At 38.4% G+C, this 24,301-nt stretch overlaps 3 protein-coding genes across 9 annotated transcripts in view; 1 reads left to right on the forward strand and 2 right to left on the reverse strand.

The window, feature by feature from the left end:
• LOC109544039 (zinc finger protein castor homolog 1) overlaps nucleotides 1–13,532 on the forward strand; it is a 68,163-nt gene extending 54,631 nt beyond the window's left edge. The window contains exons 6-21 of one of the 2 annotated variants that reach the window (XM_019914042.2): nucleotides 151–316; nucleotides 372–668; nucleotides 3,915–4,033; nucleotides 4,091–4,313; nucleotides 4,371–4,603; nucleotides 4,658–4,915; nucleotides 4,979–5,222; nucleotides 5,282–5,461; nucleotides 5,517–5,846; nucleotides 5,906–6,126; nucleotides 8,017–8,112; nucleotides 8,323–8,675; nucleotides 9,591–9,857; nucleotides 9,911–10,081; nucleotides 10,141–10,354; nucleotides 12,899–13,532. In XM_019914042.2, coding sequence (XP_019769601.2) covers nucleotides 151–316; nucleotides 372–668; nucleotides 3,915–4,033; nucleotides 4,091–4,313; nucleotides 4,371–4,603; nucleotides 4,658–4,915; nucleotides 4,979–5,222; nucleotides 5,282–5,461; nucleotides 5,517–5,846; nucleotides 5,906–6,126; nucleotides 8,017–8,112; nucleotides 8,323–8,675; nucleotides 9,591–9,857; nucleotides 9,911–10,081; nucleotides 10,141–10,354; nucleotides 12,899–13,173 — 3,647 coding nt within the window. In that variant the 3' untranslated portion in view covers nucleotides 13,174–13,532. The remainder of the gene's footprint in view (nucleotides 1–150; nucleotides 317–371; nucleotides 669–3,914; nucleotides 4,034–4,090; nucleotides 4,314–4,370; nucleotides 4,604–4,657; nucleotides 4,916–4,978; nucleotides 5,223–5,281; nucleotides 5,462–5,516; nucleotides 5,847–5,905; nucleotides 6,127–8,016; nucleotides 8,113–8,322; nucleotides 8,676–9,590; nucleotides 9,858–9,910; nucleotides 10,082–10,140; nucleotides 10,355–12,898) is intronic. The other variant, XM_019914043.2, reaches the window with a different exon arrangement.
• A 1,290-nt stretch (nucleotides 13,533–14,822) lies between these two features.
• LOC109544040 (40S ribosomal protein S3a) lies at nucleotides 14,823–17,162 on the reverse strand. The gene is made up of 6 exons (XM_019914044.2): nucleotides 17,029–17,162; nucleotides 16,626–16,753; nucleotides 16,472–16,567; nucleotides 15,626–15,831; nucleotides 15,239–15,406; nucleotides 14,823–14,998 (listed from the first exon to the last, which is right to left on the reverse strand). Exons 1-6 carry the CDS (start codon nucleotides 17,088–17,090, stop codon nucleotides 14,855–14,857), a joined length of 804 nt encoding a protein of 267 aa, XP_019769603.1. The 5' UTR covers nucleotides 17,091–17,162; the 3' UTR covers nucleotides 14,823–14,854.
• A 186-nt stretch (nucleotides 17,163–17,348) lies between these two features.
• Nucleotides 17,349–24,138, reverse strand: LOC109544076 (tudor domain-containing protein 7B). Of its 6 annotated transcripts, none has more exons than XM_019914101.2 (22): nucleotides 23,988–24,138; nucleotides 22,899–23,227; nucleotides 22,676–22,844; nucleotides 22,358–22,533; nucleotides 22,051–22,185; nucleotides 21,792–21,984; nucleotides 21,582–21,736; nucleotides 21,341–21,524; nucleotides 21,091–21,114; nucleotides 20,614–20,784; nucleotides 20,434–20,558; nucleotides 20,254–20,380; nucleotides 20,080–20,197; nucleotides 19,903–20,021; nucleotides 19,641–19,849; nucleotides 19,418–19,586; nucleotides 19,156–19,349; nucleotides 19,051–19,097; nucleotides 18,945–18,998; nucleotides 18,685–18,892; nucleotides 18,351–18,505; nucleotides 17,349–18,274 (listed from the first exon to the last, which is right to left on the reverse strand). In XM_019914101.2, exons 2-22 carry the CDS (start codon nucleotides 23,189–23,191, stop codon nucleotides 18,051–18,053), a joined length of 3,249 nt encoding a protein of 1,082 aa, XP_019769660.2. In that variant the 5' UTR covers nucleotides 23,192–23,227; nucleotides 23,988–24,138; the 3' UTR covers nucleotides 17,349–18,050. The 6 variants fall into 6 exon arrangements, with proteins under 6 accessions (XP_019769660.2, XP_019769663.2, XP_019769662.2 ...); XM_019914104.2 differs by having other exon boundaries at nucleotides 22,899–23,193; nucleotides 23,988–24,130; XM_019914103.2 differs by having other exon boundaries at nucleotides 22,899–23,196; nucleotides 23,988–24,130.
• Nucleotides 24,139–24,301: the final 163 nt, after the last annotated feature.

Genomic DNA, 24,301 nt, shown 5'->3' on the forward strand with positions numbered 1-24,301 from the left:
TGGGGGCACCAGCATTCGGTTTCGGTGGAGTTTTCTTTCTCTTCACGTTCATCGGTTTTGTATCTATATGTATACGGGTTGTGAGTTTTTAGTGGAAGATTTCCTTTTTATTCTGGAATAAACGAAATGAGCTGATGGTTTTTTTTTCAGCGATGATGCAGCAGTCGATGTCCACGTCGTTGCAGCCGCGCGACAGTCTGTCCTCATCCGGGATGCTCATCAACAAGTCTTCGCAAGTGGACTATTCGAAGTACGTAAAAAAATTCGCCTCCAGCGTCGAATGTGGCAGCACGTATTGCAAAGATCTCAACTACAGGTGAATGGTGTAGTTCTAGTCGAATATTTTCAAATAATCAAAAACTCCGTTTCAGAGAACATTTCCACTGTCTCGACTGCAACTCCCGGGTCTTCATCAAGAAGGAGGAGATGATCCGGCATTTCAAGTGGCACAAGAAGCGCGATGAATCGTTGCAGCACGGTTTCATGCGCTACAGCCCGCTGGACGATTGTAGCGACAAATTTTCGAACTGCACACACAACAAGAAGCAAACGCACTATCACTGCATTCAGGAAAACTGTGATAAAGTATACATATCGACCAGTGATGTGCAGATGCACAGCAACTATCATCGCAAGGACAGCGCTATTATGCAAGAAGGATTTCAAAGGTATGTCAAATTTCAGACTCTGTGTATATGCAAATTGGGTGAAAAAGCGAACATTGAGCTCTACAATAAGGATGTTTGGATTAGGGCTCGGAATCAAACTCAAATAATTCGAGTATTCGAATATTCGAATATTCGAAAAGCGAATAATTATGTGTAGTCATAACTCGAATATCCGAATATTCGAATACTTGAATACTCGAATAATCGAATACTCCAACATTATCAAACTCACAAGGTGCAAATATCTTTATGTGCACTTAGTGCCGACAAAGGCAGTTTTTTATCCGTTGCGGCTAGTTGCCAAAAATGATATGAAATAACGATTTTTCTTCTTGGAAAACGGTGAACGGAAAATGAACACTCGAATATCTAACGAATACGAATAGAAATACTCGAATATTCGAATACTTGAATATTCGAATACTCGATTATTCGAATATTCGTTAGAAATTCGAGTATTCGAATAATTTTACTATTCGAATAAACCACTAAATGAATATTCCAATATCAGATTTTAAAAAATTCCGAGCCCTAGTTTGGATAGCGGGTTTGGGACGAGATTCTCATATCTTGCAAAAGATAATGCGATTTGAACCTGACTAACTCTGTACTCGTAGTCCTTAAATGTGACAAGAAAATTGAACCGTTTTCCTTTGCTCATCACGAGTGTCCATCGGGTAACTCAGTAAATTTTTTGGACTTGGCGCAGTGCTGCGCAACTTGTTTTGTGCGCCAACTTTGGCGCAGTAACTCAGTTTCATTGCTGTCAAAAAATTGATTTTTTTTGTTAAATTGTTCTTCGATTTATATTAAGGGCAATTTATTAACAATATTTTCAGTTTTTTCGAAATTTTAGAATTTTCCAGTTTTAGCAAAGTTACTGTTTCTTCTAATCGCTCAATTTTCTAATGATTCACGTAAAGATACTGACAATCTAAGAATATTTGCCGCGAAAAATTTTAAAATAAATTTAATTACATCACTCGACTCCTTCGTGGTTTCGGACAAAGTATTGAAATCATTTTCCAGCTGCAAATTTAGGACAAAAATCAACTAATTTTTTTATTAAAAAGCGAACAGAATCAAGACATACAGAATATAACAGAAAGTTTATAAAAACTCATCACCCCATCCCTCTGAAGACTGTAGAGTTGGTTTAAAAACTGTGGATTTTCAGTTTTGATTGAATTTGTTTTTTACTTTACTTTATACTTAAAAACGCTCTATTTTGAGTTTTACTTAAAAATACTGACACTCTGGACGTATTTTACGCGAAAAATTACAAGATGAATTTATAGCTGAAGGAATTTTACAAAAACCTTTTTCAGCATTGAATTCGGGACAAAAACGAAAATAAGTTTTCCCATTTTTTCCGGAAACTTACTAAGGTTTTCTGAAAAAAAATTCTGAAGCTTTTCTTCTTTTCCGACAACCATGGGGTCTTTTCGGCCAAAAACGACTTAATTTTGTTGGAAAATTGGCCTCATGCATCGCTATGCAGGAGATTTTAGAAAACCCTTTAGAGCTTCAAATTTGATACAAAACGTGAAAAAAAATCTGAAAGTAATTAAGATTATCTTGAAAAAACGACCAGAGAGCAAAAGTTTACAAAAATTAATTTGGAAAATTCGCTACGCTCGTCGAAACCAAGAATGTTAAAGTTTATTTTGAATTTCAAGTTTTTCCAGTTTTAGCAAAGTTTTTCTTGCTCAACAAGCAAACACTGACAATATTCAGGTATTTTCTGTGAAAAATTATCAAATACATTCTATTGGAACAAGCCCCTCCTTACCCGCTTGGCGAAGATTTTTTAACTACTTTTCTATCTTCAAATTTTGGACAAAACCTTAATCATTTTTTCTGGTTTTTTTGGTAAAAATATTTTTCGAAACTTTTAATCAATTATTTGGAAAATTCGCCAACTTCGAATGGCTGTGAATAATTTAGTTATCTTTAATTCTGGTTTCTTCACTTTTGGGTCAATATTTCTAAACAAAACTCTTTCTGAACTGTGGCAAACTGAAGATTTTTGAATCGAAGTCTTCTTTTCCTTCATTTGGTGTCTTTTTCGAATACCCGTTTTACCTTTGAATTTGGGACAAAATCTAAAGTTCTGTTTTTTTTTGTTTAAAAAAAAAACGATCAGAGAGAGAGAAAGCAAAGGCATACGATCAACTATTTGGAACTCATTGAAAACCTCATCGCTCTGAAGATTTTTAAAGTTCTTCAAAATTTCCGGTTTTTCTCTTTTATACAAAAAACCAGAAAAACCACAATTTTAAGCAATCGTTTTTACAGAAAAGGTAACTCAGTGTATAACTCGGGTGTTGGAACAATGCGGTTCAAATGGCTTGGTACTCAGTAACTCAGTTCTGTTGCTGGAAAAACGATACTCCGAATGTTAAAATTCCAGTCTAGGGTTTCGTACAGCGTTAATCTGCTTTAATAAATGAGTTATGACTCATTCTCCGATGAGTTATAGCTCATTAACTCAGAGAGCGGCAACAACTCAAAAGCGCAACTCAATATAGTGTTACCCAGGCCTAGTCCGTCAGTCTCTAAACAGTTTTTATCCTTAAAAAGAGTCCCAGTTAGTTCTAAAATTGACTATTATTGTTCTAAAAATTTATCAGATGTTTTATATGATTCCAAAAACTTTCACTTTTCCACCATAATTAAAGAGGTGTAACAGATATACATACAGGACATACAGGGTGTCCCAGAATATGTGGGCATGCTCTCGGATTTGTACAGGGGACGTTAAAAAAAACAAAAAAAGTTGGTCAACAGGGATGGACTAGGTGGAGCACAATAATAGTATTTTTTTACCCTGTACAGTGAAGACACGAAAATAATGTATTTAGGTAGCTTTAACCTCAAACTAAAAAAATGCACTCTACCTGATTCATATCGATAAACCGGACGGTTTTCGAGGACAAATATTTTTATTGAATACGGATTTACTAAACAATCAGCAACCGCATTGCAATTCACTTGATTTCCTTGGAATGTAAAGATTATCACAAAACTTTAATTATTATTTTATTTAAGTATTAAGGAGTGATTTAATTTTCCTAATGATGATCGAGTATAAATTGCACAGAACTGCAACAATAACGAATTTCGTTATGGAGATTTAAGCCAAAAACATACAAAGTATAAGCACTGAACCCGCTTAAAATGCCTCAAATCTTATATAGTTTTAATCCGAAAGCTGTTCGTTGAAAAACACTTTTCGTCCATCAGATATAGAGCTACCGAAGAATGTGGAGCTTCGTACTGTGCATTCTTCGGTCAGAGAACCACCCACTTCCATTGCAGAAGAACCGGATGTCGATTCACCTTCAAAAACAAGTCCGATATGGGTGAGTTGATGGTGGTTTTGCCCCCAAACTGGCCCTACAAAATTTCCAATTCCGTAGAAAAACACAAGTCCTATCATATCAAAGACGAGCAACTGTCCAGGGATGGGTTTAAGAAATTCATGAAAAACGAAATTTGCCCGTTCGAGAATTGCCGCTTTTCTAAAGTGTGTAATCACATCCATTGCATCCGGCCGCAATGCTCGTATGTGTTGCACAGTTCGGGGCAGCTTTTCTCCCATAAGCGGAAGCATGAGAGGAAGGATAGCGAGCTGGCGTATAGGTGGGTGCGATCTACTGGAAATATATAAAACTTGCTGGACTTTGGACGGTTTTTTAGGAAATACAAACTGGCTCAGAGCATGATGAAGACTTTGGCCGAGGGAGGCCTTGCCACAACGCCGGCCGCTCACATGAGTTCCTTCAATCCACTGGCCAGAGACTACGAGGCCCAAATCGACATGGCGAATTTCTACAATCAGCAAAACTCCATGTCGAACATGTCCAATATCTCCAACACGGAGAGTTTAAGCGACCGCAACTCTCCTTCGAGCTACAATGACGAATCCGAAGGTATTTTCCTTCAGGAACACGCGGATGCATCTGCTAAGCAAAGCGAATTTTCAGGCGCCTTGGCAATGGACTTGAGTGCTAGTGAGGCCTCAAATTTCGCTGCCCAGGAAGACACGTTCACTTCAGAGGACTTTTGGAGGAAATATTGCCAAATTGTCAACGAGGGCCAGCAGTGCAACTTCAAGCAAAACTGCGACTACAACTTTCAGGAGCACTTCCACTGCATCCAGGATAACTGCGAGCTGATCCTAACCAGCAAGGACTCCACCAAGGAGCACTCGAGGAACCACGAGCAGCAGGAAATAATCACTGGTAAGCACAGCGGGGGGAACTGAATGAATTTCCTGATTAACGGCGAGTTTTTGTGTTTTCCAGACAACTTCTTTTCGATCTCTGAACTGAATGAGCCATGCGAGGACCAGGCTTGTGTCTACCAAAACAAGGAGAAACACTATCATTGCAATCTGGAGAGTTGCCGCGAAGTGGTGCTGTCTTCGGACAAGCCGTTCCGACGGCTGGAACACTACAAAATGCATCAATACAGCCAGAAGTTGAGTTTGACCAAAGACCCGCTAACAGCCACTCATCTAACCACCAGTATTGACGGGATGTTTTGCAGGTGAGAATTTGTCTTGGTTGTTAAGGGGGTTAGTCAATAGGCAAACCTCTGATTCTTAGAAAACGCGGCCGTCCACCAAAAAACCGCGTGATCGAAGTGTGGAATGATTACAATCCATCGGGAGCGCCCCAGAGCCTGATGGACAGTCCGCAGGCGATTTTCACCAGTTTCAAGTTGCCCAAACCGTCCACCACGCCCAGTACTAAAGACGTTGAGGTCCCAGAGGAAGAAGACGATCGGTGAGTAGTCGCCCAGCCAATGTCTTGGAGTCAGTTTCCTTGAAGACTGTTTCAGCGCGAGTCGTTTCAATGCCCGAAGCCCAACTTTTCCGTTTTCTGTTGGACAATCTGCCGCCTCCAACATGGCAGAATACGCCTCCACTTTACAGTCGTTCGACAGCTACGGGGAGAATATCAAATGCCCCGACACGCTCTGCCCCTATTTGGGAGCCTCGCATTTCCACTGCAACCGCAAGCGATGCTTGTACGCGACCGACCAGATGGACTTCCTTCTGAGCCATGCGAAGGACTTTCACGAAAACATCGAAATCCTGGATGGCTTCCAGTTCTACGACCGAATGGTGGACTGTCGTCTGCAGGGGTGCGCGTCGAATAAAACCAACAGGTGAGCGAGTGGGAAATTAATTCAGTTGCAGTTATTCAGTTTGAAATTGTTTTTCTCAGGCACTTCCATTGCGTTCGGTCGAATTGCAACTACAGTTTCGTCCAGTACTCCCAGATGGCCATCCACAGTCAAAAGCACGACACTTCGGCGAATTTTTCCGGCATCCGGGTGAAAAGCGAGGAGCTGTTGGTGGAAAAGTGCGAGGATGAGAAGGCGCATGTGGAAAGCGAGGCGGCGGTCAATTTGAGCCAGCCAAATGCGGACACCAACAAAGTTTCCGGTAAGTCGAAATAAAGAATGTAGATATTATAAATGAAGAGTGTTTTTTCTCGTTCAATTTTTCTTGGCGTCAAGAAAAATCCTTTTCAAAGTAAATATTATAGATGTAAATCGTCCAAAAGAACGTAATCAATAGGACACTTTAATCTTAGGAGCATGGACTTAGTCGATGACCAAGAGTTTCGTTTAGCAAGACTAAAGCCCGTGTCCCATCCATCCGTTTGTACGATAATACGATGGTACGAAAGTGTTTCTATTGGTTGGAAATCTGTCAATTCGTCAAGGGCGGATCCAGGGGGGGTCATGGGGGTCATGACGCCCCCCCATTTAATTCTCTATCCAACGATGCCAAAACGAGTTCTGTGGCTCGAATGGTCCTTGAGAAACTTCGAAAAAAGCAGCGTCATGTTCAAGTGGATTTTGCAACTCACAAAAAAAAACCACGCAAATCTAAAACTTCCTGAATTCAAGCCTTTTTTGAGAGAACTGCCAACATTTCCCCATCCATGGTTCACTTTCTTAAAAGGCCATTTATTTCTGTCTAGAATGATGTACAAATGTGCGGTGCAAAAAACGGGACGAAAAACATGGAATTCTGGCATAATCTTGCTCGTAAATGTCTGATATTCAAATTTCGCTTTCTGGGTCAAAACTACTCGAATTTCCTCACTCACGTTGTTACGACTGAATCGACTTTTCAATTCTCGATCCAACGATCCCAAAACGAATTCTGTGGCTCAAATGGTTCTTGAGAAAATTCGAAAAAAGCAGCGTCATGTTCAAGTGGATTTTGCAACTCACAAAAAAACCACGCAAATCTAAAAGTTCCTGAATTTTGTGAAAAAACTGCCAACATTTCCCCATCCATGGTTCACTTTCTTAAAAGGCCATTTATTTCTGTCTAGAATGATGTACAAATGTGCGTTCTTGCTCATTTTGCCTCCGAGATATGATCAAAAATGTGACGGAAAACATGAAATTTTGGCATAATCTTGCACCTAAGTGTCTGATATTCAAATTTCGCTTTCTGGGTCTAAACTACTCGAATTTCCTCACTAACGTTGTTACAACTGAATCGACTTTTCAATTCTCTATCCAACGATGCCAAAACGTATTCTGTGGCTCGAATGGTTCTTGAGAAACTTCGAAAAAAGCAGCGTCATGTTCAAGTGGATTTTGCAACTCAAAAAAAAACACGCAACCCTAAAACTTCTTGAATTCAAGCATTTTTTGAGAAAACTGCCAGTATTTCCTTATCGATGGATTACTTTCTAAAAGGGCCATTTACTTCTCTCTAGAATGATGTACAAATGAGCGTTTTTGCTCATTTTGCCTCCGAGATATGAGCAAAAATAGGACGGAAAACATGGAATTTTGGCATAATCTTGCACCTAAGTGTCTGATATTCAAATTTCGCTTTCTGGGCCAAAACTATTCCAATTTCCTCACTCACGTTGGTACGACTGAATTGACTTTTTAATTCTCTATCCAACGATGCCAAAACGAATTCTGTGACTCGAATGGTCCTTGAGAAACTTCGAATAAAGGCCATTAATTATCTCTGAAATGATGTAAAAGCGAGCGTTGTTGCTCATTTTGCTTCCGAGAAACATGCAAAACGGGACGGAAAACATGAAATTTTGCAATAATCTTACCCCACCCTTGCACAAAACGACGATAATTTTTCTAATTTCAGAGATAACATAAGACTGTATTTTTTCTACATAACCCCTCCCCTCTAGCTTTAAAGCTGGATCCGCCCCCGTTCGTAAGACGGCGGACCCATTTATCAGGCCCTGAATTTATCCCTGTTTCTTTTTGTACATATTTGCATGATTTGAAATGAGCGAACTTATTATTATTATTGTATAGTGTAAATTGTTGTTTCTAGTGGTGAGGGCTTCTGGAACCTTTTACCCTATTTCTACATTACCACCCGTTTCGGTGGATCAGCGATGTTCACCCTCCAATCATGTCATATCGACAGGTACGATAAGAGTACTAACGAACGGAGAAATGCTGTCGTCTCTAACCAGGCTCGATTAACTCCCGCAACACGATCTAACAGCAAAAATAACCGCTTTAATAACCCTAATCACGGCCATCAAACGACTCTGTTCCCTACATTTACGCATGCAATGTCGCTTGTTCATTTCGAATTCATAGCGCTGAGTTTTCAATTTTCTTCGGATTTCAGATCAGACGTTTGATCCGCAATCGGCACCATCAACCACGCTTTATGGCACTGAACTGTCCTGCAGCCGCCCGTTCTGCAAGCTGAAGCGGAAACCGCACTATCATTGCAACACCTGCAATCAGGCGTTTTCCGAGCTGGACAAGTTGCTACCGCACGTCGCTAGACACAGCAACAGTGCTTTTCATCAGGGTAGCAACACGTCGCCTCACGCTGCTATGGACAGCAGCAACACTGATCGGGACACGGATAGTTACTGCGATGCAAAAGAGGATCGTAGAAGTACTCCGGAAAGTTCAGCGGGAGAAACTCAGAAGATCAGCGTCGCCTCCTTATCAAGCTTGCAGGGAAATCAGGTAGGAAGAGGGCAAGTTTTGAATGGCTGTTCTTGACGGCGGTTCTGTGGTTGTTTCTAACAGTTTTCCTTGGGGGGTTGGTGCCATTTCTCTTTATATTCCAATTTACTTCTCTTTACTGTGTTCAACATCTCCTTTCTTTTTCCCGCAAGGTTCCTTGATCGTGCTATCGATGCATCAAGCTCCCAAGCAAAGAAATTTGGTTATTCTGTTTTTTTTTTCATGGCAAATTGCATGTTGGTTCTCGTTCTGGAAAAAAAGGATTCATTGAGAGACAATTTTATTTTTTTCGAAACTTTTTTGTTGGGTATTTTGCCTCAAAATTTTTGTGCTTTATAGACATAATTTTCGCGTTTCTTCTTTTACAGATTGATAGAGAGCTCTTGTTTAACAATAATGAACGAATTCTTTAATAAAAGCTAAGCAAGCGTTACGAGCTACAAAGCACTTAGCCGCAAGCTGTAAGACAAAAAAATCATTTAGTGAAAAAAGTAATTTAGAAAAGTTACCTTAATCGATCGCAAGTTTGCCATCGTTCTCAGGATCCCATACCATCAGGGTTTTCTGTCTGAGAACGATTTTTTGCAAATTTGCACTGATTTAGCAATTTCAGCAATTTATTAAAATACTCCTTTTAAGTATTGTTTGAGAACGAAATCAGATTTGCTATAGACACATCAAGGAAAAATTGCTAAATTAAGTACAGTCAGCTCTTTAGTACTATTTGATAAACAAGTCGTTTTTTATTGCGACTCAAGAGCCCTCCTTATCTTTCACTTTTTATGCAATTTCTATGTAATAGAAAACGTTAGAAAATTCTATCTTTTTCAAAGGCGAAGTACCCAAAAAACAGGTTTTGAAAACCCAAATCCACCTCATAAACATATTGAGCATTAATATCTTATTTAATTTCAGAATACCATCGAAAAGCACCAGCAAGCTTCTACTCCAAAGCCCGAACAGCCGGAAGCACCGCGCTATTTTTCGACGCCAACATTCGACGCTTACAGTCACTTTAGTCAATTTCCCCCGAACTTTGCCACTCAAATCGCACTGATGCAACAGCAAAACGCTTTCCTGCCGCAAAACTTGTATCCACAAGGCATTCCGTCGCAGCTGATGTTTCAGCACGCTCAACTGATGCAAAGTCCTCTGTTGGGACATCAACCCCACAACTTTCAGGTAAGGAAAAAACCATTACAACCCGAGACAAATTGCTAATTGATGGATTTTAGACGGAGAATTTAACGTCTCCGTTGGCCGCAATGGCAGCGAATCTGAATAAAAGAGCGCTGAGTCCGCATGAAATGAGCACCGAGGCGAAAAAGGCCCGCATCCAGAACTCCATGAGGATTTTAAAGGATGAGCCAGTTCCTGCTGGTTACTTAAGATTCCGGTTCAATGAGGTATTTTAAGGGATTTTCTGCAACTTGCAGCAGAGGTTTACATGTTTGGGGCTTTTTAGGACTGCAAGTATCAACATTGCGGGTATAGAGAACATCAAACTCACTTCCACTGCCAGCGGCAAGACTGTGGATATTCGTTTTGCGATAAGACGCGATTCGTGCAGCACACAGCGCGCCATGAAAGGCTGGACACTCTTATGGGGGGCGATTTTCAACAATACAGGGCTAACGTTGCTTGCGGCCGACCAGACTGTGCTTATACAGCTAATTTAGGTAAGATTTTATTCATTCTTCTTTAGTACAGTTAGTTCATTAACAAGGGGTTGATGATGTTTAACCGTGCGTTTTTTGGCTCGCGATTTTGACTCTCTTATTGTATAAATATGGTAAACAGAGTTTGTTTCACGCTTTACTCAGAATAGGGTGTTTTCATTGTATCAAAAATTCCTACAAACTGAACATTAATCTATATATATTTCATATATATATATATGTATATGAAAGATTAAATAAGTTTATACTATCTATATATTGCTATTTTGTTAAATACTTAATAAACAACTTCAGCTAAAATTCAAATTATTCATGAATGTTTAAAACGCAATCCTATTGGTTGTGACGTCTCTGGTCATATAAATGGCGGATGGTTTACGTTCTGTGCATAGTGTTTAGTTGTGTTTCATTAATTATTTTGTGGCTTTAAATAATAGTTAGTTTCTGTTAAACTAAAAAATGGCTTCCTTAAAGCGTCAACAAACATTTTTATGGTTACCGAATTTTTAAAAAACGACGAACGCTTTAATTCAGCCGAATTTAAGGGTGTCAAAGCAGCAGCGTAAGTAAAAATCCATAAATTCATTTAGTTACTCTCTCCTTAATATACTAATCTGTCTGTATTGGTTTAAATTAGGTAAATAAACGGTTAAAAAGAGTTTGTTTGGGGCACTTATTGAGGTATTCTTGCATCCTGGCAAAACACCACTTATTTTGTGATCCATAAATGTCACAATTTTCCATTATGCAAGATAATAATAATCAATAAAATAATGACAATCACAAGAGCTTAAATAATAAAACAAAGTTGCGAAAACAACAAAATAAACACGAGACACTTTGTTGATATGACCTGCTACGTCAGAATCGGGATAGGCAACCGACGATACGGATTCGGCGTTTTTGGCGGAAAATATCTTATTTGAATTAAAATTCGCTTTAAAATTATTATGGATACTTTTTTTGCAAAAAAAATTATGTCAGTGTAATGTTTGCCATAACTACTTTCTATCTATCAACATTAAAAAAAAAGTGAAAACACCCTATTCTTTTATTCCTGCAGGCGCGATTCAGTAAGTTGATGCGGTTGTTCATGGAACAAGGAGTTTTGGATATATTTTTCTTAAAATATAAAACTTCAGTGTTTTAAGTTTTGTTTAAAAAAATCCACGAATAAGGTTGCATACACAAAAAGGGGTTTTTCAAAAGCTCAGGGACAAAAAGCGAAAGCAGCGGTTTATTTGCAAACTTCTTTTATTCTATTAAGAAAAAATGTTCGGATCCTTTGATGGTCAAAGTTGTTCATAAAATTATGTTTTGCCATATAGGAACAATATGATAGATTTTAATGCAACTCGCTGTAAATTAGTTCCTGTAAGACTCATATTTTTATAAATAAACCAAGTTCATCCGTGTTAGGCAACTGGTAAATTATTGATAGTCTTCGTACAAAAACTTCTAATTTCGTCTGTGATTTTATTCTTTATTGAACACGAAATTGATTATTTCGCCTCTGGTATTAACTGATTTCTCTTTCAGTTCAAAATCTTCAGTACATAACTTTAAACATTATTAAGTTTCTTACATTAAGAAACCATAAATTAAGTTTTTGTAGTACTCAGATCGAGTTTAATGAAACTTGCTGTGAATTTGCAGGCCATATTTTGCTAAAAGCTCGCCTCATTTCGTCCGAACTCCGAGAAAAGCGAAACGGACGAAAACGCTTTCAAATGGCGAACATTGATTTATAACAAAAGAACTAATGTTCTTCATAGTTTTTTGCACAAAAATAATTTCTTAACAGAAGTGCATTCACACATTAACTGCAAATTTAGTAAGAATAATTTCTTTCTGGAGAGAAATTTCTTTCCTTCTTAAGAAATTATTCGTACTAAATTTGCAGTTAATGTGTGAATGCACTTCTGTTAAGAAACTATTTTTTGTGCAAAAAATTATGAGTGCGACAAGGTTGCACCAAGAGCACAACATATCGGGACAGTGAATGTTTAACCGAAACGAAAAACTAATTGATGTCACCTAACAAGAAAAAAGTTCTGCAAATTTTTGTACTAAGATTTCACCAGTTGCCTAAAGCGGATGAACTCGGTTGATACGATAGATAGATACAATTTTTTTTAACTTTGACCATCAATAAATAGCAGAGGAGCCGGACATTTTTTGTCAATAAGCTCAGATCGCCTCCTTTTGAGCCAAATAATGTCGCGGTGCACTCTGCATATCTAAAAATACTAAACGCTTCTGTGGGCATTATTTGAACAATCGAAGATTTGCTCCTGACGTTTCACTAGCACGCATAGTTGCCATCTTCAGATATGTATTGGCTTGAGGGGCTCACACTTGTTCGCTTAAAATTTTCAGTTGTGAGCTGAAGCTTTTTTAGACTAGTCACAAGTGTGTTCCCACCCGAAGCGACACACTTTTGAAGGTGTTAATCATGCGTGCTACCGAAACGTCAGGAGCAAATTCCTATCGACGTCGGCCCAATAAGCTGAAAATCTCTAACTATCCACATGTTTTTTACAGGTTCGACGCAAAATAAAGCCTCACATTTTCACTGCTTGAAATGTGAATTTGTGTGCACTGATACGAACAAAGTGGTGGCTCATCGCCGGCAACATCAGAAGCTCGATAGCATCCAAGCTGCGGGTTTCGAAAAGTTCACCCCCAGTCAAATTTGCCGCGTGCAAAATTGTCAACATAGCGGCAAACAAACGCACTACCATTGCTTAAGTTGCCAATATGCCGTTTTGGGGCTAGCGCAGATGAGCGCCCACAAGTACCGACACATGGAAGGGTAAATCGAGTGCAAAGAATTCCCAGAAGAATTATTTGCCCACATTTGTAACATATCATGATTGCTACATATATTTTTTAAGATTTTACGAACTTTTTGTACAAATCAATCGTTTATACATGTTATCGATGCAAAATTTATAATACTGAATGTAAGTTTATTGTAAATAGTCAAAGAGACACGAGAATGTACAAATTTTAGCTCTAGTGAGATTGCGAAAAAATAAGGTTTGTACAAAAAAAAACTATTAAATTTACCTCAACTCAAACAATAGCAATATATTGGGCTCTCACATATAGAAATGTTTTTCGGGCTTTAAAGCCGTGGTCGTGGACGAAACGTCAGGAAGAAATTCCCATGGACCACGGCTTCAAAGCCCTAAAAACATTTCTATATGTGATTTGACCGGCCGTGAAAGCCTTCATAGTCTGATATTGGGCTCTATTCGTATCAATGCCTTCCTGTTGTAGTGCGTGAACTTGTCAATATAGGAGGATTCTAAAACGCGTTATTTAACCGAACACATGAAATCTACAAATACAATATGTAATCCAAAATAGCATAAAGCGACTCGGTAAAGTTTATTACCAGTTTCTTTTGAAACCGTAATGTGTGTACTATGTGATAAGCCTAAACAGTTCGATTCTAAAATGATTGCTCGAAGATTGTGTTTTTTAAGTATATATGTAGGTGATGAATTTTTTAGAGTTTTATGTATATGTACATGGAAAAACCCGATAAAGACAAGCCCTTGATAGTATTTGTAAGCGACAATTCCCCTTTCCTTTTTAGATTTTATAATAGTATTACATAGAGGCCTTTTTCAATAGATAGATTTTGTGCCTTAGGGAAAAGACATATAATATGTTGTGCCTTTTTTGGTACCACCAATTTTTTGTAGAAGTTTTAGACAGTATATGTATTGTTTCAACTAAAAACTCATCAGAAGTATTTAGCTGAAATAGATGCGTGATTAACGTCATTCCATAAATACCGCATGTGCCATATACCAAACAAAACTTTAGCGTTTTACAAATATAATAGGTTTTGTAGCATACAGTTAATGTAATGAATAGACGAGTGTCATATATATGCATGAAGCAATATCGTTAACTTCCACTTATTTATTTTGTTTTCATATTTATCTATTCTTGTAGTGTACATGTTTCGTTTGTTTTGTGAATCGTTTGCCATATTTTGTAAGTAGGCCGCGATCCAATCGCTCTATTTTTCCTCTGTTCATAGCTAGTCTTTGTTTTCATTCTTGTTTTTGTGTATATATTTATTTTCCTTGCATTGCGAGATTTGGCAAAAAATAGTTTTTCTTGAGCTGAACGTAATAAAACTTTATCTTTCCTCGTCTGTTTAAAGAAAACACATCTAAGATTGCGAATTATTTTAAGACACTGTATCTGTTGTATATTGACTAGACTTAATTTTTGCTCTATATATAGATAGAGCAGTATGTTTCAGAGTGTAGTGTATATCTTTTACTGTGATTATGTTTTTTAACTATCAGTATTTAATAAAAATACAATTCAATTTACCACTTGATCTCTCATTTAAACGGCAAGTGCAGCACAAAATGTAAATCCACTTACCGGTAAAAGCGGCAAAGGTAACACGTACGCGGGTTTAGAAAAAAAACCTATATACGATCGTAAATATTTATTCGAGTCTGCTGATTAGACGGACTCTTGAACTGGAGGTTCATAACCCTCAGGTCTCGCCACCTGCGCTCCAGCATCCCCTGATGCTTCTGTAGTGCCTTTGGCGTCTCCGTGAAGTTCCAATAGCTTCGAAAGCTCATATCGGGGCTTCTTGAGCACCTGAAACAAAATCACCCAACCTGTAATTGCGATTTTGATATAGTCACATCCACGTTTAGGTGCTGGTTTTGTGCCTGTCAGCAATTTTTTTTGCGTCGTTAGGGAACAATGAAGTTATCTTCATATTTGTATCAAAGCGAGCTGAGTGTCTCATCATATAAGCACAAATAATACATAAATTATAAAAAATATATGGGAATGTGTATTATAGATGATTAATTATCTGAAAAAATTACTTACCTTCACTTTACGGATGAAGACATCGTGAAGAGGGTAAATTCCCTGGCAGGCCTTTTCAATATCCTTGGCGATACTGTCGGGCAACAATTTGTTTACAACTTCCTTGAGGTCCGAGCCTTGGATGTCACGGGTGATTATCTCAACCATCTTTTTGCGGATTTGCCTGATCTAAAACAAAAAACCAGATCTGTTAATTTTCCAAATAGCAAACTAAGCACCCATTATGCAACATATTTCAGGTACTATTCAGAACTGATTAACATATTGCGTCGTTAGGGAACAATTCAATTATCTTCATATGTGTATCAAAGCGAGCTGAGTGTCTCATCATGTCAGTACCACGAAATGCTCAAAACCAAGTAGACTTTTTGATGAAAAAATACTCACTTGTGTATGCTGAGCGTAGCAAGTTTTCCTCTGCGAAAACTGTGTATCTTTTTGGGTGAATCCAATGCAGAAAACTCTCAACAAATATCCATCTGAGGTTTTCACATCAGCTGAAGCTTCGATGAGGGACTGCCATTTTTTCACCATCGACCTCAGCTTGTCGGTGGTCAAATCCATTCCATGGAAGTTTGTTAATACATAACGACCTGAAAATTAAAAATTTGCCTAGTAGTTCAAATTGATTTAAATTATTTTGCAAATAGGGGATTCGATGGTTAAAGACAAATTCAAACCAGTCAAGAACTTTGRAAATGTTGATTTGCATTCATTCACTGAGAGGCGTAGATGAATTTGGAAAACCCTCTAAACCAATTCATGAGTCATGGACACTCGTAACTACTATGAAATTTTCACCAGGTGACTCTTTAAAAACTTTAGAAAAGAACTTTAAAAAATGTGAAAACGTGTTCCAGACATTTCTTGGGAAAAGGGTACAAAGGCTATCAGAACCCAAAAGTCTAAATGAAAGAGAAAAGTAAACTTCCAATGTTTGGGTTAGTGCGAATGCGAAAATTCAGTATTAATGAGTTTTCATAACGGCTATGAGATTATTTCGGCAAGTTCAAGAGTTTTTATTCACAACTGAACTTCTCTATAAACAAACCRAATTTTTGATGGGAACTAGCAGACTTCAGCCACGTGGAGGAATGAGCAAGTCCACAGTTTCATATTAAATTGCTTGAATGTTGCTCAATGATCAAAGCGATCGCCCTATGGGATGATTTTTGTATCAAATTTGAGGGGCACACGCTCACAACTAGCAAAGTACATCAAACATCGACTTACCTTGTACATCTTCGGCAATGAGTCTGAATTTTCTGAAAGACCGTTCAGCATCATTATCGTTTTGCAAATCTGCTAAACTGACTTCAAAGACACGACCTGAAAGACCAGTTATGCCGTGAACAGTGGAAAATTAAATGGCTTGTTTGGAACTTACCCTTTAAACCTTCGGAAGCGATTTTGGTTCCTTGGGTACGGTTGACGAGGGTTTTACCCACTTGCCGGCTGGTGAACATAGACGGGGCCTTAACATCATACCATTCTTTGCGTGTGAAGGGGTCAACTCTAGAAATGTGTTATTATGGTTGAATAAAAATACGTGCAAATCTGCGCCTAATCGAAAATTGGTGCCTTAATAAAAATCAGGCAGACCAAACTGCTTCCTTTAATTGTGTTCAGCAAGGAAGAATAAACATGGATACACTTAATACAAAAACCGCTGTGGTGGCAGTTTATAATCTGCAATACTCCCGACAATCGCAGCATTTTTCTTTAAAAATTCACCAAACTATTAATCCATCTTATTTAAACTGTACATTTACTATAGAATTTCTACTTACACCTTCTTTTTAACTCCCTTTTTACCTCCTTTGGAGAGACCCTTATTTTTTCCTACGGCCATGTTGGACTAAGAACTGCAAGAGAAGGAATGCTCCGTTGATAAGTCAGTCCGTCGTTTTAGATTGACATTTGACACGCACATTGTGCCTGCAATGTTGCCAAATTGAGATGTACCTGATATGCGTGAAGGCTCAAGATGCGCTTCGACTCGTGCAGCATAATCCCGCCCAAATGGGTATAAATTGTGCGTGTGTCGCTGCTCGTCTCGTTGATTGAGAAAAAATAGAGAAACGAATATAAAACTTAATAAAACGAAAAAAACTCTAATATCCTTTATTAAAGAAACGGTAACCAAAAAAACATACAATGTATAAACATAAGCCGTAAACAAATATAAGCTTATTAAGCTATGTTATAGTTGCTAGCTTTAAAACAATGTATATTTGCAATTAAACATAGTTCTTCTGTGTGAAATAAATCAACAAAAAATGCTTATATAGGTAGAAAAAATCAAATACAAAAACTAACATAACATTTTTGTCATTTTTAAAGCAAATAACAGGTCTGCCGTTTAAAACAAAGGCAGAAATTGAAGACATTGCTAATATAGTTAGGTTTCTCTATAACAAGTAATATTTGAGCAATGATAACCATCCAAAGTGAAAGATGCGATCAAAATCACCGTGGCACGCCCCAAAGGGTGAAAGAGTTCGAAAATACTGTTCAATTTAATAAGCAAGTGCTTTGTTTCCGAGATATAAGGTAACTACTTTTTTTGGTTCAAAATACCTGTTCATGCGATTTAAATTATGTTTTTCGGTTTAGTAAACGCCCCCAAAAAAACAACCAACTAGTCTAAAAACGCCAGTGAAAAAAAATCAAACTTAACATTTACCTTTTGTCCCGAAAACGAAGCCTCTACTTTAACTATACTATAGCTTTGGAGTAAACAAGCTAAATCACAAGCTTAGACTTCTAAGAAATCTCAAAATATATGAAGAACAATTTGAACTGTTGTGAATTATGTGTGCTTTACTGCAATGCCACTTTTAATCAGCTCATCGGATATGAGTATATCGTCATCTGTGCTTGTGTCATACAAGCTCACTTTTAAGATTATATCCGATCTACTGAAACTATCCCGTTCGATGCTGATCAGCTCGGCGTAGAGTCTTTTCATTTCCGTGAGCTGCTTGAAAAACTCACAATCCACCATCGTCCATTTGTCCAGCTTGGGTTTTATGCCTGAAAAATAGCTTGCAAAGTATTAGAAAGTCCTGTTAACATGCAGGAGAAATCGACCAATAAAGCCAGTTCTTACCTGCTAATTTTGCGCTCAGAGCCTGATAGGGCAACTCCATGAAGGCTTCATCAAGAGTCACAAGTTGCCTGACTGACAACGTCTGGTAGCTTCCATAATCACACAAGTATCCAGATACAGACGAGCCAGTATGGATTACTTTGATAACACTAAGCCTGATTCGTCAATAATTACAAAAAAACGTGTTTTAGATTAAATATTATGCTTGCACATTGCATAATTGAGTTTACTAAACATGCGTGCTACATGTGCTCATTACCTGAATTCAACTAATCGAAACTCGTATATTGGTTACTTAGAACTTCGGTAAATTAAAAGCAATAAACGATCTTACCTGTACCAACACGAGTCGGTGTGTTTATACGCATAAATTCCGCCGGGCACTATATCATCAATGCTCAGATTCCCATATTGAACGTCCTCATATGCTAATTGCAACTTATCCATCATCTCATGTAGCTGTTTATACGAGCTGCAAGGCTGAACGATAAAGTTGTACGGACTCACGGCCATTGGGACAAACACCTCAATCGGCCGGCTCCCTAACAAACAATGCTGAAGATATTTCATTTACCAACAAGAACACAAACCTACCAGGGCCCGCTTTAGGAAGAGGAGGACATTTTAATGTTCCAGTAGATGGAATGCCTGAAAGTGATCAATTTAAAAAACCTTTCTTGACCGCCATACGCCAATGTACCTGAAACTGCTAGAAGCTTGAATTTATTTTTCAGTGTCTCTTCCTTGCTGAAAATTACCGAATTTACCATAAGTATGTTCCACTATACCCGCAAATAAAATTCACCTTAACTCAGTCTGCATAGCTATAGACTCGTTGATGCAGAACAGACCATCGGCGTTTCGCCTGAATAACTTCACGGTGGGAATGTTTTCTGCGCCCATTTCTACAATTTTCAGTAGCACGGGGGTTTCTTTAGGCAAGGCTGCAGTCGCCAAGTCGAGAAAATTGGGTGGAATTGCATCTAATGCCATCCGCACCTAAAGCATCGCAAGATACAATTTATAAAAACTGATTAAAAAGCACAAGGTTTAGTTGAACTGCTTACCCGAACTGCTTGCGAGGGGTACGTATTAAACACCTCGTTTACACTATCCAAAGGATAGAGCGTTTCATCTGCCACTTTTATCACATCAGTGTAACCCTTGTCTACGAAATATACTTGCGCATAATCCCCAGTCGGTGCCCAATCAATTAACTTAGTTCGCTCCCAATTGCTAAAAACAACTAGTAGAATGGTTTCGGAGCGGAGCACAAAAATGCTTTCTTACCCAGTTAACTTGTCCTTCATAAAATATAATTGGCCTTCACTATTCACTTTGGTCACCGTGTATAGAAGGTAGTCGAGAGGTTTTTCATTGACTTGCATCTGCAATTCTACCCGCAGAGACTGTAGGTTATCGAAACCTTTAGTCTTCACGTGAACGTAAATGTCCCCATTTGATTCTATGTGGGAAATATACACTTCGGTTGATCGGTCCTGAAAATAATCAAATTTCTCTCCGAATCTTACTCATCTGAATCGAGTATTACCGGTTTCAAAATCGGAGCGGCAAGTTCCACGGTGAGTTGCGAGATCAAGTCTTCGTTGATGGAAGATCCCGTTTCAAAGTCATACATATAGACCGGCAAAATGGCAGTATTCTCATCGCCTAATGCATATAATTCGATTAAATAGACAAAAACTTCACGATTCTGGCTTTCCCTTACCTGAAATATCAATGGCGAGTTCTAAGATAACAACTCGATCGAGCAGAGCAGCAAGATGCTCAGAGTTAGTGGAGACATCATAAAGATCTTCCAAACCAGACAGCCTGCATAAAAAGGCCTAAAACCCGAATTCGTTGAATGATTTGAGAGGATTGCGATAAATTTCGCATATACCTGAGCCTGGGAAGTAGCGTAGACCCGTTCTAACACAAATATATTAGATTTAGGAACTACTAGTTCATCGCCAGTATCGATGAAAAAGCAAACGATGCCTCGTTGATCAATTTTTTCCACACGTACTCTAAAAGGTGCGGTGCGTTATGCAACTTTAGCGAACTTTTGATTAGTTCTCACCTGTAGTACTCTTGCTCATATTTCGCTATGTAGTATCCAGCCAGGACAATTTCTTGCGGGATTAGCTGCGCCTCGTGCTCTTCATAGTAAATCTTCATTCTGTCTACCATTTCACTGAACCGGGTCTACAAAAAACCTCCATAAAGCATCAAAAATCTTATTATCACTATTATCTCTTACGTTTTCTTCTGTATAGATTTGTTCACACCAAATCTCATTGGCCGAAACCACATAAGTGATTTGACACGTTAGCTTGCCATCTTCGCGAAACTGAACCGTATTGGCTGGCACAGACACATTGGACAACGGCATACGACTGCCACCTATTCGTTGCTGTCCTTTCTGTAAGACCTTGAAATTTAGCAAGAAGAAAATGTTATCTCAAAGCATGCCCACACGCTGTCCATTCCACCCAAGCCATGGAACTGTTAAATAGCAGGAAAATTATTGTTTACTACATAGCTTTTTACACAAACTTCCCGCAAAACCCACCAGTTTCAAGTAATAACTATTTCGGATTTATTTTAAGAATTCCTAAGGCCGAAATTCAAAGTTTACTTGTTTGAAAACTAATAACTTTATCCATTTGAATCGTTGTTATAGTGAAAAGCCGATGCAAAAAACGATATTATATTGAAAGGGGCATCGAGCACTCACCTCAGCTATCACAACACTGTTAGGCTGTTAAATGAAAATATTAAAATATTAGCAAACTGTTAAAATCTGAAGGCAAAGCACTAATTATGTACTTGATCCAAATCACAAATCAACCCTTATGCCCAACCCAAACATGCAAATAGTTGCTCAATCATAGAACCCAAGTGAGAAAGCACGCTGAGAAAAAAACCAGTTCAAGACAAAACCTGAATTAAATCAGAAAAAATAAAAAAACAATGTTCACGCTTACATCACCAAGTTTGCAATGATACAGAATGTGATCTTTTGCGGTTTTTTCAATGTGGACGTTGTTACTTTTATCAATTATGCTCAGCCAGTCATGCGGGAGCATCTCGCCGTACTTGTCTGAGTAATCGAGAGTCAATTGCTTCGCCCAAATGCCGTTTGCATGCTTCTCCAGCATCGGGGGAATCCTGCAAGCACACACACAAACAATAGGGGCTAAATCCAAAACCGGTCCGAATACACACCTGATAAGCAAGTCCTGCTCAGTGGAAATTAGCGAAGCCTTTATTTCGCATTTTGGTATCAGGTCGGCCAGAGCCTCCTCACAGCAGAACGACTGTGCTTCCAATGCGGATTTAAACTCCTTAGGATAACTGCAATACGTATGCTCTGAACCAACCTACGGAAAAAATATCTATAAAACTTGGGGCCTTTCACTTGCTTCTCAAATGTACCTTAATTTTGCAGGAGTAGAATTTCTTCCTCTTTGGATCCATCAGTGTTGTGCTCACGGCCACATCACCCAATTTGTGAATTGCCACAAACTTCTTTAAATCCTTCAGGGGATCATTTGTTCGACTAAATTCGGCAGTTTTACTTAAAATTGGGGATATGGACTCGTTAGTGGGACTACTGTTACCACTATCGCTACAAGTACAACAACCCTTGTTAAATGAGCCGACAGTTTCCGGCTGACTGTAAATAATCATGTACCTGTCTAGACTCAATTCGGACATTTTCCTGCTCAGTCGCATCTTAGTGGAAAGAAGGAGCTTTGAAGAAGCTCCACTGTCTATCTGGGTCGATTGCAATGCACCATCATTGTTGTTGATGTTAGTATTTGTAGTACTGGAAAAGCGTTTATTATACATTATATTGGGCCCAAAAGCAAGAAAGTTTTTCTGCCTTTATTAGATAAGTTAAAAAAATTAACATGGCAAAGTTGCAAACCGCGGCAACTTCATACTTTTCCCATTACATCAAATGGGGTTTCTAATAAAAACTGGGTTGTAACACTTACAAAACTGTGTTCCGATGTTTAGACATGTATTCTTTTCCACCACTGTTACTTAAAGCTTTAATGTTCTCCTGCAATCGCTTGTTGTTTGTTCTTTGGTTCAATTCGCCTTTCGTTGCTGGTTCATCTTCCACTCGAAGAATTTGCTTTGGTAAACTGGAATGTTGTGGAATGACAACCTAAAAATGGTATACGATGGCAAAAGTGCAATAACTGCTGGCCGAACAATGTAACAGAAAACCTTTGCAACAGCAACTTTCACTTTAGGAAATAATTAAAGCGGTTGTTTAAGACTTCAAAACGGCAAATAATTACTCTTACTTTGGATGCTACAGTTGGCTGGCTTCGACTGACAAATTGCGCGTGATTCTTAGCTCTGGCCCCGCTCGGATTGTGGTTCTTGTTCGATTGATATTTGGTTTTCGGCCGCCATCCGTTAGTTTGATGAGATCGCGAAGGAGGAAAGCTGTGATGAAACCGCCCAAATTTCCTAATTAAACTGTAAATGTACAAATCTGCGAATAAAAAATCAAATTTAACTTACGGCCGTTTTTTGGGCGATTTCTGGTTGGAAATTAGTTCAGATATATGAGCGGATTTTTCAGACTGCTTAGCCACAGCATAGGTCACGTTTCCCTGTTTCTTTAAGTCGAGATCAGGGAACGATTTGATTAAACCTTCAAGACTTTGAAATCCCAAGTTTTTGAATGGAATGGGATCGCCCACCAGCATCATGTAATCACTACTGAGTTGCTTCAAAGTGAGCATGGCCTTTGACGATATGATACAGCTGCGAATCTCATTTTTTACTTCGTCTAGAGACAGTGAATGCGCCATATCTGCTAAGAAATCATCCAAATCACAAGCAATGTCCTGAAATAACAGTGGCGAACTAAAAAGGGCGATTATGTTGACCAGATTGTGCAGTTTAACGGCCCGAATTACAGGTTCATAAAAAACAACTTCGATTTACGTTCTTGAAGACTTTCACTATTGACAATGGGTCAGCATTTAAGGAGAAAGATTTTGCGGGCTTAGACTATTCATTTTAATGTGCAACTGATAACAATTTCATTATTTAACTGTAAACACTTTAAACATTAAAGAAGCAATCTAAACTGACCGATCTATTTTTGAACAATCGCCTTTTCCGGGTTATTAGGCCGTCGCCGATCGGAATTTCGATCTGATGTTTCGCTAGCACACATCGTTAGCGCCTTCAGAAGGATGTTTGTAGTCATTTGTGTAAATGACCGGACTTTTTCGACCTTTTGGCATGTCCAATTATATAAGCCTTTTCGAACTACATATTTAAGAAACTGTAAAAATTGTACAGATTGGAGACAAATTTGTCCTGCAAACAAGGTGGTTGTTTTGCAAAGTTTATGAAAATTTGAAACCAGATGCTAAATGCAGACTGAAATACCGACTATTCAACTGAGGGGCAATAACAACGGCACTGTAAAATAGAAGTAAATCAAGCTGTAAGTGTAACAATCCGCAATGGAATTTTGAGGTCGAACTCAAACTGCATGTTGATCAAAATTAATCAACACAATCACTGCACTAACCCACATCCCTCATTTCATTTTTAAGCCAAATACGATTCAATAAAAGCTTGTATGGATTGTACCTGTAATGCGCTAACTTGATGGTACTTAAAAAACACTCCCAACTGTAAAAACTTGAAGGTTTTCCAAGAAAAATAAGAAAAATTGCGAATTTTTTTTGTGAAACCTAAGTTTTTCAAGAATCACAACTTTGTAGATGAAGTAGCTGTCAACTGTCGGTTTATTTAACCGACTATGATTGTTGTCTTTGTTTAGCACACGCAACTCGCAGTTACTCATCCTTTGCTTTCTCAACAAAGCGCGCTAAAACGGCTCTGATAAAAGACAAGGACAAAAGAGACTGGACGCACTTTCTTCTCTGGAACAATCCGTCAAG

Source organism: Dendroctonus ponderosae, unplaced genomic scaffold (genome assembly GCF_020466585.1).
Source record: "Dendroctonus ponderosae isolate FM_Combo_2020 unplaced genomic scaffold, Dpon_F_20191213v2 Dpon_F_20191213_4, whole genome shotgun sequence".
NCBI classification, from domain to species: domain Eukaryota; kingdom Metazoa; phylum Arthropoda; class Insecta; order Coleoptera; family Curculionidae; genus Dendroctonus; species Dendroctonus ponderosae.